General features: G+C 44.3%; 1 protein-coding gene across 1 annotated transcript in view; it reads left to right on the plus strand.

Moving 5' to 3' along the window:
- The window catches only part of CFAP47 (cilia and flagella associated protein 47), a 2216809-nt gene that overhangs the window by 374313 nt on the left and 1828156 nt on the right, over positions 1-14340 (plus strand). The window contains exon 27 of the mRNA XM_069204610.1: positions 5729-5829. Coding sequence (XP_069060711.1) covers positions 5729-5829 — 101 coding nt within the window. The remainder of the gene's footprint in view (positions 1-5728; positions 5830-14340) is intronic.

Below are 14340 nucleotides of genomic sequence, written 5' to 3' on the forward strand. Positions count from 1 at the left end.
TACACTTCATCCAGCAGTCATCTCTATAGAAGAAACATTTTCAGCCTGTATTGGGTCGTATTCTTGGTATGTATTATTTTGTAACTTGTATAATTTTACACGCTTCTCTTTGTTGGTGGGATATATTGGCATACTTTTTGACATTATTGCTGTGATGTTTCCATTCCTAATACCTCCCCTATGTTTTATTTTAGGGTCATTGTGACGTTTGCTGCATAGCTGATAGAACCAAATGTGTTGTTAGGGGGAAATTAGGCCTTTAGTTGATTCCTAGAAGGGAAACAATTCATTACCTGTTTTCTTGATTCTAAGTGAGAATGCAAGAGCATCAGCTGTAAAAACTGAAGTTAATCTGCGTCTCCCACTAAGTATTTCCTTCACAGGTATGACATGACTAGATCTTTTCCTGGTGAAAGATCCTGCAGGATTTAACAGTTTCTGTAACTATAACTCATGCCCTTGCCATGTAGTCTTATCCTCATTGATGTCATTTCAGATGCTATGTTATCCCCAGGACTGTGAAATGATTTACAGAGTGAGTCCGTGTGGACCTCAATCTCCAGGGACCACCACCTCCCTGGGGGAAAATATAAAACATGGAGTGGGACCTTGTGGCCCCAGTCTTGGAGCCCTCCATGGCCCTGGAGACCGCCACCCCCCAGGGCCAACTCTTGCTGCCTCCTGAGCTGCCCACCCTCAGGAGGTAGCTTTTTGCTTTTGCTTGGCAGGAGCTGCCAGCTCCCACCAAGCAAAAGCAAACATTCTGCTTTCCCTGCCTCCAACATGCGGGCAGGGAAAGAGATGAAAACATTGCTCCTACACACATGGAGCTGCTATTTGCAGCATCTCTCTGCATATGTGGGTGCAATTTCGGCTCCCGCAGGGGACGGGAAGCCATCTGGGACCGCATGGGTCTTGAGGCTCCCCCTGGGGTTCCCATAAATCTATACTGGGTGCCCTGGGCACCCAGGTACATGTGATATAATACCCGGGGGATGGAATCAGGTCTCTGCGGCCTAAATCGACCTATCGACCCCCTCCTTAAATGACTTGCCTTTCTTCTCTCTTTTATCTGTTTTCTCATTTTCTATGTTTCTTAATCATGTTACTTGGTTTATTTGGTCAAGGGAACATCATGTCATTCGTCAATTGTTAAATATAATAATTTAATATAATTTAATAAATTATATAAAATATATTAAATAATATAATAATTTCCCTGGCTGGAAGGGAGGGCAAACAATCCATCAATCAGACCATCCCAGGTCTGAAAGCTTCACTATGTGGGGCGGGACTGGATGGCTTGGGAGAGACTGGGGGATGGCGAACACAAGGGGAGCTGGGCTGAGGTGATGGGGTGGGTTTTTTAAAGAATAAAATGGCGCAGTATTGATATAGATTGGATTGAACTGTCAAATCGCCACTGCCAGATTTTTCATATTAATTGTTTTAAGGTGGTACAGTAAGCTTGATCGGCTGTTTCCTTAGGCAAAATGATTATTAGTAATGATGCATGCTAAGAAATTATTATGTATTTGCACTGCTAATGTTTGTAGAATGATGGGTCCAAAAGGCAGAATGTTGCTGAAGTATTCAGAATGTTTAAGACTGATATTATATGTGAGCAAGATACACACATCACAGGACAAGAAAGCCTGGCTAGGGATAAGGGTCTATACCCTTTTATCCTGTACTTCACAGGGCCCTGCTGCAGAGGGTGGTTGCAGTCCTTGGCAGATACAGTTTGGCAGTGGCTAAACGGTCCCTTGTGGGTAGGTTGGGTAGATGGGCGATAGTGATATGTCAAATTGGTGGGGGGAGCAAGCCTTACTATATATTCCATCTATGGCTCTAATTTCATAGCCAACCCTTTTGGTAGTCTGTGGGGGCTTGAAAATCCATATGGAAGTAACTACAAACTCTTTGCAGCCAGAGCAAGATAGTGGGAGAAAGCCCTGGGTATACAGGGCCATTTGTCAGCTGTTGAGTGATCATGGGCTGGTGGACTTATGGGCCAGGATCAAAGCCCAGATCCAGGCTATACATATTTCTCCCATCCACCTAAGAAATATGTGCGGCGGAACTCTTTTTTTTAATTTTTTTAATTTTTTTTATTTCACCAACTTTGGTTGATAATGCTAGTATTAAGAGACTCCCAAGGGTCTTTGCAGATCATTACCTCCTGATTTTAGAAATTACTGGTATGTGGGCAGATAAGACTCCACAATGTTGGACCTTTGATAGAAAATTGCTTCTTAATCCTGACTGTGGAGCATATGATATGATAAGAGTTCATAGCAGCTCTGAGGTGCAGGGTGGGACTCTTTAAAAGCAGGAATTAGAAGGCAGATCATCAACTATGGCTTTCATAACCAAAGACGTAGGGCTAGCACGATCAATAGACTGTATCTGGAGCTTTCTGATCTTGAAGTGCCACATATGAGATTGATCATGGAGAAGCAGAATGATCAGGAACTCCAGCAGAAGATCATTGTGGCTCAGGTCAGGATACATTGCTACCACAGAAGGTCTCTCACCGAAACATTTCAGACTCTGAGTTGAAACCTGAAAGTATTGGGAGAGTGTTGGTAGAGTACTGGCCCTTTGTACGTGGCAGAATGAATCAAATAGGGGTAAAGGTGTTATATTAAACAGGGAGGGGGCCAGGCTAGTACACAGGGGCTACTGCTAGAGTATTTAAGAAATATTACAGAGAAGATACAGCCCCTTCATTAAATCAGATGTAAGCCTTTTTGGATAAAGTTACAACAAGGGGATCGGGGAAAGAACACTGTGAATCCCTAGAGACTGCTATTACCTGTGACAACATTAAATTAGCACTGTTTTCATTGGCAGTTGATAGAGCGGTGAGGCCCGATAAAATTCCAGTAGAATTCTATAGAACAATCTTTCTAGCCAAAGATATGACTGATATCTTTTTGGGTGTGCAGCGGAGTGGGGGTTCACCCACTTCATGGGTGCACAAACATTTTGATCTTTTTAAAGAAGGGGATGCCCCCTAGGAATTCCAGCTCCTATAGATCACACTTGCGAATTAATAGCCCTGCTAAACTTTATTCAAAAATTCTTGGTAGGATGGGTAGGATCATAGCCACATTGGTGTCCTCTTGGTAGCATGCATTTATTCCCATGCATGGGAAGAAAGACCACATAATATGTGCAATTACCCTTTTTGATGTGGTGGAGGAGACAAGGGTTCAGTGGCTATGATCCTACTCAGTGCATTGAAAGCTTGCAGGATTACTTGTGGGAAACACTCAGACAAAAGGGGGTCCATCTCGGTCTGATCAGAAATGTAAAGGTACCATATCATAGGCCAGGGGCTAGATTGCAGATGTGGGGAGGGGAGTTGGATGACATTGTGATGCTCGAGGGAGACTCGGCCGGGATGCCTGTGTTCTCCTCTTCTTTTTGCACTATATATAGACTCCTTCTATAATAAACTAAAGGGTAATGCTTCAATAAGGTCAATGAGTATAAAGGGGATATACACAAAATTTCTGGCATACTCTAATGACATTGTGGTGCTTACTACAGAACCTGTGTGTCCCATGAGGGGAAAAGGAAGCTGAGTCATTTGGGGCTTTCTGCAGTTACCGTCTTAATAAAGGGAAGACCAAGGTGGTCTGCATGAAGGACATCACCTTCACTGACATTAGGCGACTGGAAATGCAATATTTTTAGGGATTAGTATCAAAGCGGAAGTTGGTAAAATCAACAATATCATTTTTGCGCAAACGTTAGGCAGGATCTAAGTACAATAAGCAACCTCAATTTAACATTAGTGGGTAGGCGCAAAGTTGTTAAAATGATTATACTATCGAAATTCCCATACCTGCTTAAAGCAATACCACTCGAGGAAGAAACAAATTGACTTGAACAGATCAGAGTAATCTGCTCTGATTTTATGTGGCGGTTTAAAAGAGTGCAGAGCTCCCCAGAATAACTGGTGCTTCCTAGAAATAGAGGTGGTTGTACAATGCCGAATTTCAGATATTATTATTGGGCATCCTTTTTACAGCACATGGGGATTTTGATTACAAATAGGGGGGGTTCCACGGTAGATCGGACTGAGTTATTATCAATTTATGAGCTACTCATAGGCAAGGCCCAAATTTAGAGTGCAGTTATAATAAGCAAGTTAAATTTGAAACCTATATGGTGGCTTTTAAAATCTGGAAATCACTTGGAGCAAAAATCTGGATCACCCAGTATAATTAATACACCCAGGTAAAAATATCATCTATCTACCCATCTATATTTCATGATACTGTTTGTAGTGCATGGGAGTGGGCAGGAGTTGTCTGGCTGGGGGACATCTTATGAATAAAAAATGTGTTTGCTGACCTCCGACTGAAATTTGGATTCCCTGTGCAATACTTTTATAATTACTTGCAGAGCAGGAATTTCACCATGGAGCTTGGTAATGGGTAACTTTTGGTTTCCAAAATCTTGTTCTGGAGTCTATGAAGGGTAACAAGGTGGCTATGATCGGGGGAATACATAATGCTCTGATTGATACAGTACGAGATGATATACAGCAGCAAGTAGAAAGATAAGAGAATAGACTTGGGGCCATGAACATTGATTTATACAACTCACTGGAGCTTAGCTTTGAAGTGTTAATAACTGCATACCTAAAGAGCCAGCGCTTTATGACAGCGTTTTTTTCATTTTGTATTATACACCAGCTAAAATGTTCAGCTGGAATAAGACACCCGATGATCACTGCCTTCGGTGCAGGGCAGGACCAGAGAATATGACTCACATATTTTGTTCATGTGTGAAATTATAACTGCTAAGAGCGGGGATTGAGGCTTTCTTAGAGGAAGCACTTGGTATAAAAATAGAAATGCCCACCCCCCCATGTTATTTGGGATCAGTAGTCATATCCAGGGGCACAAGGGTATGTCCTACTTTACATTTATAGCCATGGCAGTAGCAAGATTGATCAAAGCAGCAGTCCGGCTCAGTCTGGAGCCACCTACAGTTCAGCAGTGGCCCTCTAGACTCTTCAATATGTACAGTTTAGAAAACCTTATGTATGTGAAAGGTAGTAGAGCTAGGAAACTGGGATCTGTGATCTGAGCACCATTAGCAGATTGGGCTTAGCGGAAACATGGAATTGACTGGATTTTGTAGGTTGGTCTGTACTTGCTAGATAGGTATAATTACTGTCAATGGCATTGCACTGTATGAAATGTTCTTTGTGTTTCTAAGCTTGGATCAACTTATTATTAGAGTGTATGCACTTTATAAATTGGTCTTAGTGATGGTAAAGCTTGGGGTAACTAACCATTTTTTTAGCAAAATGTTGAAACATATGCTAAATGCTCATATTATTTAGTCGCTTCTGCTGTGCTTTAACGTGTTGCATGTATTTAATTAATTTCGTGTACCTAATGTAGCCAATATATCTTATTTATGAAATATGATTAATATATACGCTTCAGTTTGCATTGAAAATATCAGTCGGGATCTTATCTCTCTGGATGTGTTTCAGTTGGGCGCCGCTTTACTTGTCCCGTTTGGTCTTCCAGTCTAGGGCTCTAAAGTAACAACAAATAATGTTGCACTTTACTAAAATTAACAAATAAACACGTATTTATGATTTAATTGTAACCCAGAATAGTTTCTGCAGGTGTGCATTTTTCGTAAATCAAAGTTGAGGTCACCCATTTTCAGCACAGTCTGTTTTTATTTTTAGGTTTCCGCTTCAGGTTGCTGGGACAGCTGAAAACTGCCTTCTTACTGTGTATCCACACTTGGCAGTTCATCGCACGGATGAACAAGTAATCTTGAGAAGTGGTAAGCCCCACAGGATTTTTTTTCATGTTCTGCAGTTTCGGACACATTCTTGAGTGTACTTTATCACAGCTGTTGAGCTTCCTAGCATATGCAGTCGTACCTAAGACCAAGTGAGTTAGTGTCTGGGTCTACATGAGATAGAATTAAGCCTAGTTGTGAACGGAGATTTGATGGAGCTAGAACCTTGTTCTAGAGGAGACCATGCAATGAGCGCCCACTGGTTGGCCTTGCATGAATTATTTTCAAGTCTGCTGTAAGAGAACATTTGTTGTGCATCTTTACAGTTAATTGAGATGAAGCTAGAGAACGGTTGGTATACCTATACGCAATGCTTAATTTGTAAAATAAGTGCTGGTGTCCAAAATTGTGCTCAGAAGGCTGTGGCCGGTGCTACGTATATCAGGGTGACTAGAATCCAGGCAGTTTAGTCTTGATTCCATCTCATACCCCTTTAATCTCACTCTTTCAGGCTTTTTTCATTGGTACTTTCTCCCTTTATTATGTTTTTTTTCTGTCTTTCCGTTCCTCCTGCTTTTACCCCCTGTATTTTTTTTTTCTCTTGCTGTGGGTGAAAATCTGGTGAAATAAAATAAGTGCTGGTCCCCCAAAGTAGGTGCCGAATTAAGCACTGCCTACAGGTATTTAATCTATGGGATTCAGCCATTCTGGTATGGTCTAATAGCATCATATGATGGATGATTTCAAATGGATATTAGCATTTTGAAGCTATTTGTTTTTTCATAATTGCTGGAAGTTCTCTCACAAAGTAAGTCAAGAGTGAGAAAGGCTCACAACATGACCAAGGAGACACATTAATGTTGGTGAGAGCCTTGTGGACCAGTGAGCTTTCAAGAAGGAATTTCATTAATACCCTAATCGTTTTGCAACGAGCAAGCAGTCCTAGCTCTCTCAAGCCCCATCTCCTCCTCCAAAGACAGCTGAAAGCAGTTTAAAACACAAGCCTGTTTTCCAACGGGAATCTCGTGAAGTATTTTAGTACTTCATAGCGAAGCAAACCGGTCTTTCCCCAATACTTTTGGTGTTTGTCAGTTTTAGAAGGGGAAGCAATAGGGAGGATGGAGCATTTGTATGCTCTTTTCATAATGTCGACAATCTTTTTCTCTGCAAGAGGATTAACTAGGAGGTTAGGTAACAATACGGCAACATTAATTTATAGTGTAAGCAATTTGGCCACACAATGAAACACCAAATCTGAAATAAAATTTATAGGGTTTATTACAAATTAGCACTCTGGTTAATGTAAATACATTTTACAAATATACTGTGAAGATACGGAATAGCAATTGAGTAACCAAATAATCAGACGAAAGATAGACAAATTGTCATAAGACAAACCAAAAACTCTGGTCACTGCAATACAAAATATCAAAAGCAGTATCTAGAGCTCGGAAAATAATTTTCGTTCTTCCTCTTACACATGAGTACAAGTTAAAATCATCTCACTAAATTGATATCTGGGCAATTAGCAAAAATCTCCTAGAAGTCTAGACTATGGCAAAAACAAAAATTGAACTAAAAGACCTAAGGGCAAAAGGTGAAGAGCAGGAATAATGCAAAAATAAATGGAAAAGATGAAGGTGTCATCTTTTCAGAAGCTCAGTCAAAAGTTTTCTTAGAGAGTTAAGTGTAGGACTAAGCCATACTCTGCAAAGCACAGGGACAAAGGGTAAAGTGAGAGGCCTGTACCTCTCAAAGTCCAGGGGAAAGTGTCCTACAATCAGTCAGTGAAAGCCCTAGATTATACCATAAAATCCAATCAGGTTATCACCTTCCTGGTCACACTATCACGTGCTCCATTATATTCTCCTGTCCCACAGTGTAACTTGAAACATCTACTCCTTTTCTCACACAAGTCATGAGAATGTTGTTGTCCTTGGTCCCCTGGACATCATTTCAATCAGTCAGTGGGTTCTTGTAGAGCGCGGGCTTGGCACCCCATGGAGTCTGAGTGCTGGTTTAGTGCTGTGGGGACAGTCCTTCTGGTGGGGGTTCTGATCAAAAAGTCAGGTCTTGAGTTGCTGCTTGAAGTCCTTCAGGGAAGGGGTGATCCGGAAGCAGGTGGGGGAGGTCATTCCAAGATTTGGTGGCAAGGTGGGAGAAGGAGCTTCCTCCAAGGGGTTCGCATCAGATGTGGGAGACATGGGCGAGGGAGGCCGAGCAGAGATCTCTGGTGGGCTGGTGGAATTTGAGGTGCTGGTTGATGTAGGAGGGTCCGGTGTTGTGGAGGGCTCGGCATGCGGGCATGAGGAGCTTTAACAGGCATCTTTGATAAAAAGGCAGCCAGGGGAGGGCCCTGAGGTAGGGAGTGATGTTGGTTCTTCTGTGGAGGTCGAGGGCGATTTTGTGTGCGGTGTTCTAGATGATCTGGAGGCCTCCTAGAAGTTGTTTGGTGGTCCTGACATAGAGTGAGTTGCTGTAGTCTAAGCGACTGGTGATGAGGACCTGTGTGACAGTCCTCTTGGTGGAGAGCGGAATCCAGTGGAAAATCTTGCGCAGCATGCAGAGGGTGTTGAAACAGGCTGCAGAGACATTGTTAACATGTTTTTTCATTGTGAAGTGGGTGTCCAGAATGATCCCAAGGTCGCGTGCGTGGTCTGTGATGGTAGTGGGGGGGGCCGAGGGCTGCGGGCCACCATGTGTCATCACATGGGGAGGGCTTGTGTCTGAAGATTTGTGTTTCTGTTTTGTCCGAGTTGAGTTTGAGGCAGTTGTCCTTCATCCAGGTGTGATGTCAGTCATGGTGCCCTGGAAGTTGGCTTGGATGGAGGTGGCATCTTTGGTGAGGGAGAGGACGAGCTAGGTGTCTTTCTTGTATGAGATGATGTTGAGGCCGTGGGTGTGGACGAGGCCCACTAGCGGAGCCTTGTAGATGTTGAAGAGGGTGGGGCTGTGAGGGATGAGCCCCCGGGGACTCTGCAATTGATGCCGTTTGGGGCGAAGATGAAGGGACGGAGGAGGATCCTGTGTGTGCAGTCAATGAAGTAAGAGGAGCATGTAGATTGGTGTAGGAAAGTACCATCTTGCCTGGCATGTTACCCCCATTTTTCACTGTATATATGTTGTTTTAGTTGTATGTGTCACTGGGACCCTGCCACCCAGGGCCCCAGTGCTCATAAGTGTGCCTGAATGTGTTACCTGTGTTATGACTAACTGTCTCACTGAGGCTCTGCTAACCAGAACCTCAGTGGTTATGCTCTCTCATTTCTTTCAAATTGTCACTAACAGGCTAGTGACCAATTTTACCAATTTACATTGGCTTACTGGAACACCCTTATAATTCCCTAGTATATGGTACTGAGGTACCCAGGGTATTGGGGTTCCAGGAGATCCCTATGGGCTGCAGCATTTCTTTTGCCACCCATAGGGAGCTCTGACAATTCTTACACAGGCCTGCCACTGCAGCCTGAGTGAAATAACGTCCACGTTATTTCACAGCCATTTTACACTGCACTTAAGTAACTTATAAGTCACCTATATGTCACCTATATGTCTAACGTTTACCTGGTAAAGGTTAGGTGCAAAGTTACTTAGTGTGAGGGCACCCTGGCACTAACCAAGGTGCCCCCACATTGTTCAGGGCCAATTCCCCGGACTTTGTGAGTGCGGGGACACCATTACACGCGTGCACTACATATAGGTCACTACCTATATGTAGCTTCACAATGGTAACTCCGAATATGGCCATGTAACATGTCTATGATCATGGAATTGCCCCCTCTATGCCATCCTGGCATAGTTGGCACAATCCCATGATCCCAGTGATCTGTAGCACAGACCCTGGTACTGCCAAACTGCCTTTCCTGTGGTTTCACTGCAGCTGCTGCCAACCCCTCAGACAGGTTTCTGGCCTCCTGGGGTCCAGCCCCGCTTGTCCCAGGATGGCAGAACAAAGGACTTCCTCTGAGAGAGGGTGTTACACCCTCTCCCTTTGGAAAATGGTGTGAAGGCAGGGGAGGAGTACCCTCCCCAGCCTCTGGAAATGCTTTCATGGGCACATTTGGTGCCCATTTCTGCATAAGCCAGTCTACACCGGTTCAGGGACCCCTTAGCCCTGCTCTGGCACGAAACTGGACAAAGGAAAGGGGAGTGACCACTCCCCTGACGAGCACCTCCCCTGGGAGGTGTCCAGAGCTCCTCCAGTGTGCTCCAGACCTCTGCCATCTTGGAAACAGAGGTGCTGCTGGCACACTGGACTGCTCTGAGTGGCCAGTGCCACCAGGTGACTTCAGAGACTCCTTCTGATAGGCTCCTTCAGGTGTTGCTAGCCTATCCTCTCTCCTAAGTAGCCAAACCCTCTTTTCTGGCTATTTAGGGTCTCTGCTTTGGGGAATTCCTTAGATAACGAATGCAAGAGCTCATCCGAGTTCCTCTGCATCTCTCTTCACCTTCTGCCAAGGAATCGACTGCTGACCGCGCTGGAAGCCTGCAAAACTGCAACAAAGTAGCAAAGATAACTACTGCAACTCTGTAACGCTGATCCTGCCGCCTTCTCGACTGTTTTCCTGGTGGTGCATGCTGTGGGGGTAGTCTCCCTCCTCTCTGCACTAGAAGCTCTGAAGAAATCTCCAGTGGGTTGACGGAATCGTCCCCCTGCAACCGCAGGCACCAAAGAACTGCATCACCGGTCCCCTGGGTCTCCTCTCAGCACGACGAGCGAGGTCCCTTGAATCCAGCAGCTCTGTCCAAGTGACTCCCACAGTCCAGTGACTCTTCAGTCCAAGTTTGGTGGAGGTAAGTCCTTGCCTCCCCACGCAGACTGCATTGCTGGGAACCGCGACTTTTGCAGCTACTCCGGCCTCCGTGCACTTCCGGCAGAAATCCTTTGTGCACAGCCAAGCCTGGGTCCACGGCACTCTAACCTGCATTGCACGACTTTCTAAGTTGGTCTCCGGCGACGTGGGACTCCTTTGTGCAACTTCGGGTGAGCACCATTTCACTCTTCTTCATAGTGCCTGTTCCGGCACTTCTGCGGGTGCTGCCTGCTTCTGAGAGGGCTCCTTGTCTTGCTCAAGGCCCCCTCTGTCCCCAGACGCAATTGGCGACATTCTGGTCCCTCCTGGGCCACAGCAGCATCTACAAACCCTAACCGCACGATTTGCAGCTAGCAAGGCTTGTTGGCGGTCTTTCGGCGGGAAAACACTTCTGCACCACTCTCCACGGTGTGGGGGATCCATCCTCCAAAGGGGAAGTCTCTAGCCCTTGTCGTTCCTGCAGAATCCTCAGCTTCTACTGTCCAGTAGCAGCTTCTTTGCACCCATAGCTGGCATTTCCTGGGCATCTGCCCATCTCCGACTTGCTTGTGACTTTTGGACTTGGTCCCCTTGTTCCACAGGTACCCTCGACTGGAAATCCATTGTTGTTGCATTGCTGGTTTGTGTCTTTCCTGCAGAATTCCCCTATCACGACTTCTATGTCCTTTGGGGAACTTTAGTGCACTTTGCACTCACTTTTCAGGGTCTTGGGGTGGGCTATTTTTCTAACCCTCACTATTTTCTAATAGTCCCAGCGACCCTCTAAAAGGTCACATAGGTTTGGGGTCCATTTGTGGTTCGCATTCCACTTTTGGAGTATATGGTTTGTGTTGCCCCTATCCCTATGTGTCCCCATTGCATCCTATTGTAACTATACATTGTTTCCACTATTTTCTAAGACTATACTGCATATTTTTGGTATTGTGTACATATATCTTGTGTATATTTGCTATCCTCATACTGAGGGTACACTCTGAGATACTTTGGCATATTGTCATAAAAATAAAGTACCTTTATTTTTTAGTATATCTGTGTATTGCGTTTTCTTATGATATTGTGCAAGTGACACTAGTGGTACTGTAGGAACTTCACTCGTCTCCTAGTTCAGCCTAAGCTGCTCTGACAAGCTACCATTATCTATCAGCCTATGCTGCTAGACACCCTATACACTAATAAGGGATAACTGGGCCTGGTGCAAGGTGCAAGTACCCCTTGGTACTCACTACAAGCCAGTCCAGCCTCCTACAATTGGTGATAAGGGTGTGGTGGGAGACAGTGCAAAACTCTGCCGGAGGATGAGGGCTGCTGTTCTGCTGAGGTCTAAGATGTTACTGATGTCGTCAGTAGCTGCCACGAGAGCTGTCTCTGTGCTTTGGCTGGGTCAGAAACTGGATTGGGAGGGATCAAGAAGGTGGTTCTGTTTGAGGTGGTGGTTGAGCTGACTGTAGATTGATTTTTCCAGGACCTTGGTGGGGAACGGGAGCAGTGAGATCTCGTGGTAATTCTTGAGTTCGCTGGGGTCGGCTGAGGTTTTTTTTAGTAGGGGTTTGATCTCAGAGTATTTCCAGGCATCAGAAAAGGTGGCAATGGTGAGGGAGGTGCTGAAGATCTCTGTGAGGGTAGGTGATATTTCTTCTTAGCCTAGGTTGTAGAGGTGGTGTGGTCAAGGGTTAGTGGGAGATCCAGAGTGGATGGAGTTCATGAGATTGGAGGTGTCTTCTGTGGAGAGCTGCTTCCATTAAAAGATTCGGGGGATGGTGATGTTGGTTGGGGTGCCAAGGGAGTCAGGGTTGGAGAACTGGGTCTGAAAATTGCTGTAGATGTTGATGATATTCTTGTGGAAGTAGTCGGAGAGCTTGTTGCAGGGAGGTTTGGAGGCGTGGACGGTGATAATAGTGGCAGTGGGGTAGGAGAATTCTCTGACTATGTTGGAGTTCTCTGGGGCAGTTGGAGCTGGCTTAGGATGCAGGAGTTGAGTTTGTTTCTTGGTGATCCTGAGTTGGGTGTGGTAGGATTTGATGGCAGACTTAAAGGAGTCGAGATTGGTAGTGGTCTTGTTGATGTGCCAGCATCTCTCTAGGGTCCTGCATTGTTGCTTGTAGTTTGGGGGTGAATCAGGTGGCTTGTTTGGTGGGTTGTTTGCTTGAAGATCTTTTTTGGGGGGCTGCGATGTCTGCGGCGGTGGTAAGCCAGTTGGAGAGGTTTCGTATTTGTTGTTTGAGGGTGTCCGCCGGTGGTGGTTTGGTGTTTTGAAGGGTGGTGGCTTCTGTGACTTTGCTCCAGTTGCCACATGGGAGGGTGTGAGGTTTGGGTCTGGTGTCATGTTGTAGATGGATGGAGATGTGTACTACGCAGTGACCAGTCCATGTAAGGTTGGTTGTGTGGGTGAACCTAGTTATTTCGCTGGTGGAGAGGATTGGGTCCATTGTGTGTCCTGCAACGTGGGTGGGGGGCAGAAACCAGTTGATTGAGGCCGATAGTGCTTAGATTTTCGATGAGCGCTGTGAAGTTGGCGTTGTTAGTCTTCGAGTTGGAAGTTCAGCTCTCCCTGGAAGATGTAGTGATTGGTGTAGCAAAGGTGGTGATGGTGTAACAGATTTGCATAATGTGTGGATACGAGACAGTCATCTCATTCTTTGGTCTCTCTGTGTATTCCTTCAAGGACGTTTTCTCTCAGACAATTAGTAAAACGGTAGTGCAGCAAACGTTAATACACAAGTCTAACTATGATGGAGAAGTACATTTCATTATTAACCTATGAAACATTGCACACACTACATAAATTATCGTTTCTAATGCAAATACATTTAATTAAAGAGGATGGTTATATACTCATTGATTACATTTCATTCAGTAAATTTAAGGTACATGATATACATTCTTCCTAACATTACAGTGAATACACTTCACTTTTGATGTTGCGTGCACCACTTATCTTTAGTTGAATGTTAAATCATGCATATTCTTTTTATGAATACATATAGATCATGATTGTGACGTCAGGGGTTGCAGCAAAATCTACACTGCTCCAAGGGTGAAAACTGCTTTAAAAAGCACAGTTTAGAATATAATTTGTATCTAATCATAGGATTTACAGACTCTCAACATAAAATTAGTGTTAAATCTGACACAGCCTGCTCCTAGCTTCAGCTTAATTTCATTTTACTAGCCTGCCCCTTCGAAGTAGATCATTTCTACTAATAGGAATAAAAAGCTACTCTGAAAGATGGGCTGGTGAAGAGTTAAACTGAGCACATTTCTTGGAATGAAATAGCAGGATTCTGCTCAAAATAAAACATATTTAGACTGGAGAACTAGTTACATTTTATAAGTTCGCCGTGTGACAGCAGTTAAGTAAATAATTAAATTGCTATCAATATAGATCATAAAACGCCATCACCAAAGTCATGAAACTGCTGCCAAAGCAGCAATGAAGTGGATTCTTTGAGGAACACTAGGATAGGTTGATCTTTCAGCCTTAAAATATCAAGTAAATGTCTAATTATGCCCCAAATATCTGCAAGACTCATTGTCATTCGACTCACAAAATGTCACCTTTGTTTTATAGAAAAAAACTTCTAAATAGTACATTGCCTTTTTCCTAACATACGCTTTTTTCCTCAAGACTTAGTTATCAAATTTTAGTTTCTAAATGATTTTGGTCTCCGTCATGAAATTCATTGATAGGCTTAAACACCAAACAGCTCTGCATGTTGGTGAACCTGGAACACTTACAATT

This window comes from Pleurodeles waltl, chromosome 8, assembly GCF_031143425.1.
Source record: "Pleurodeles waltl isolate 20211129_DDA chromosome 8, aPleWal1.hap1.20221129, whole genome shotgun sequence".
Classification (NCBI taxonomy): domain Eukaryota; kingdom Metazoa; phylum Chordata; class Amphibia; order Caudata; family Salamandridae; genus Pleurodeles; species Pleurodeles waltl.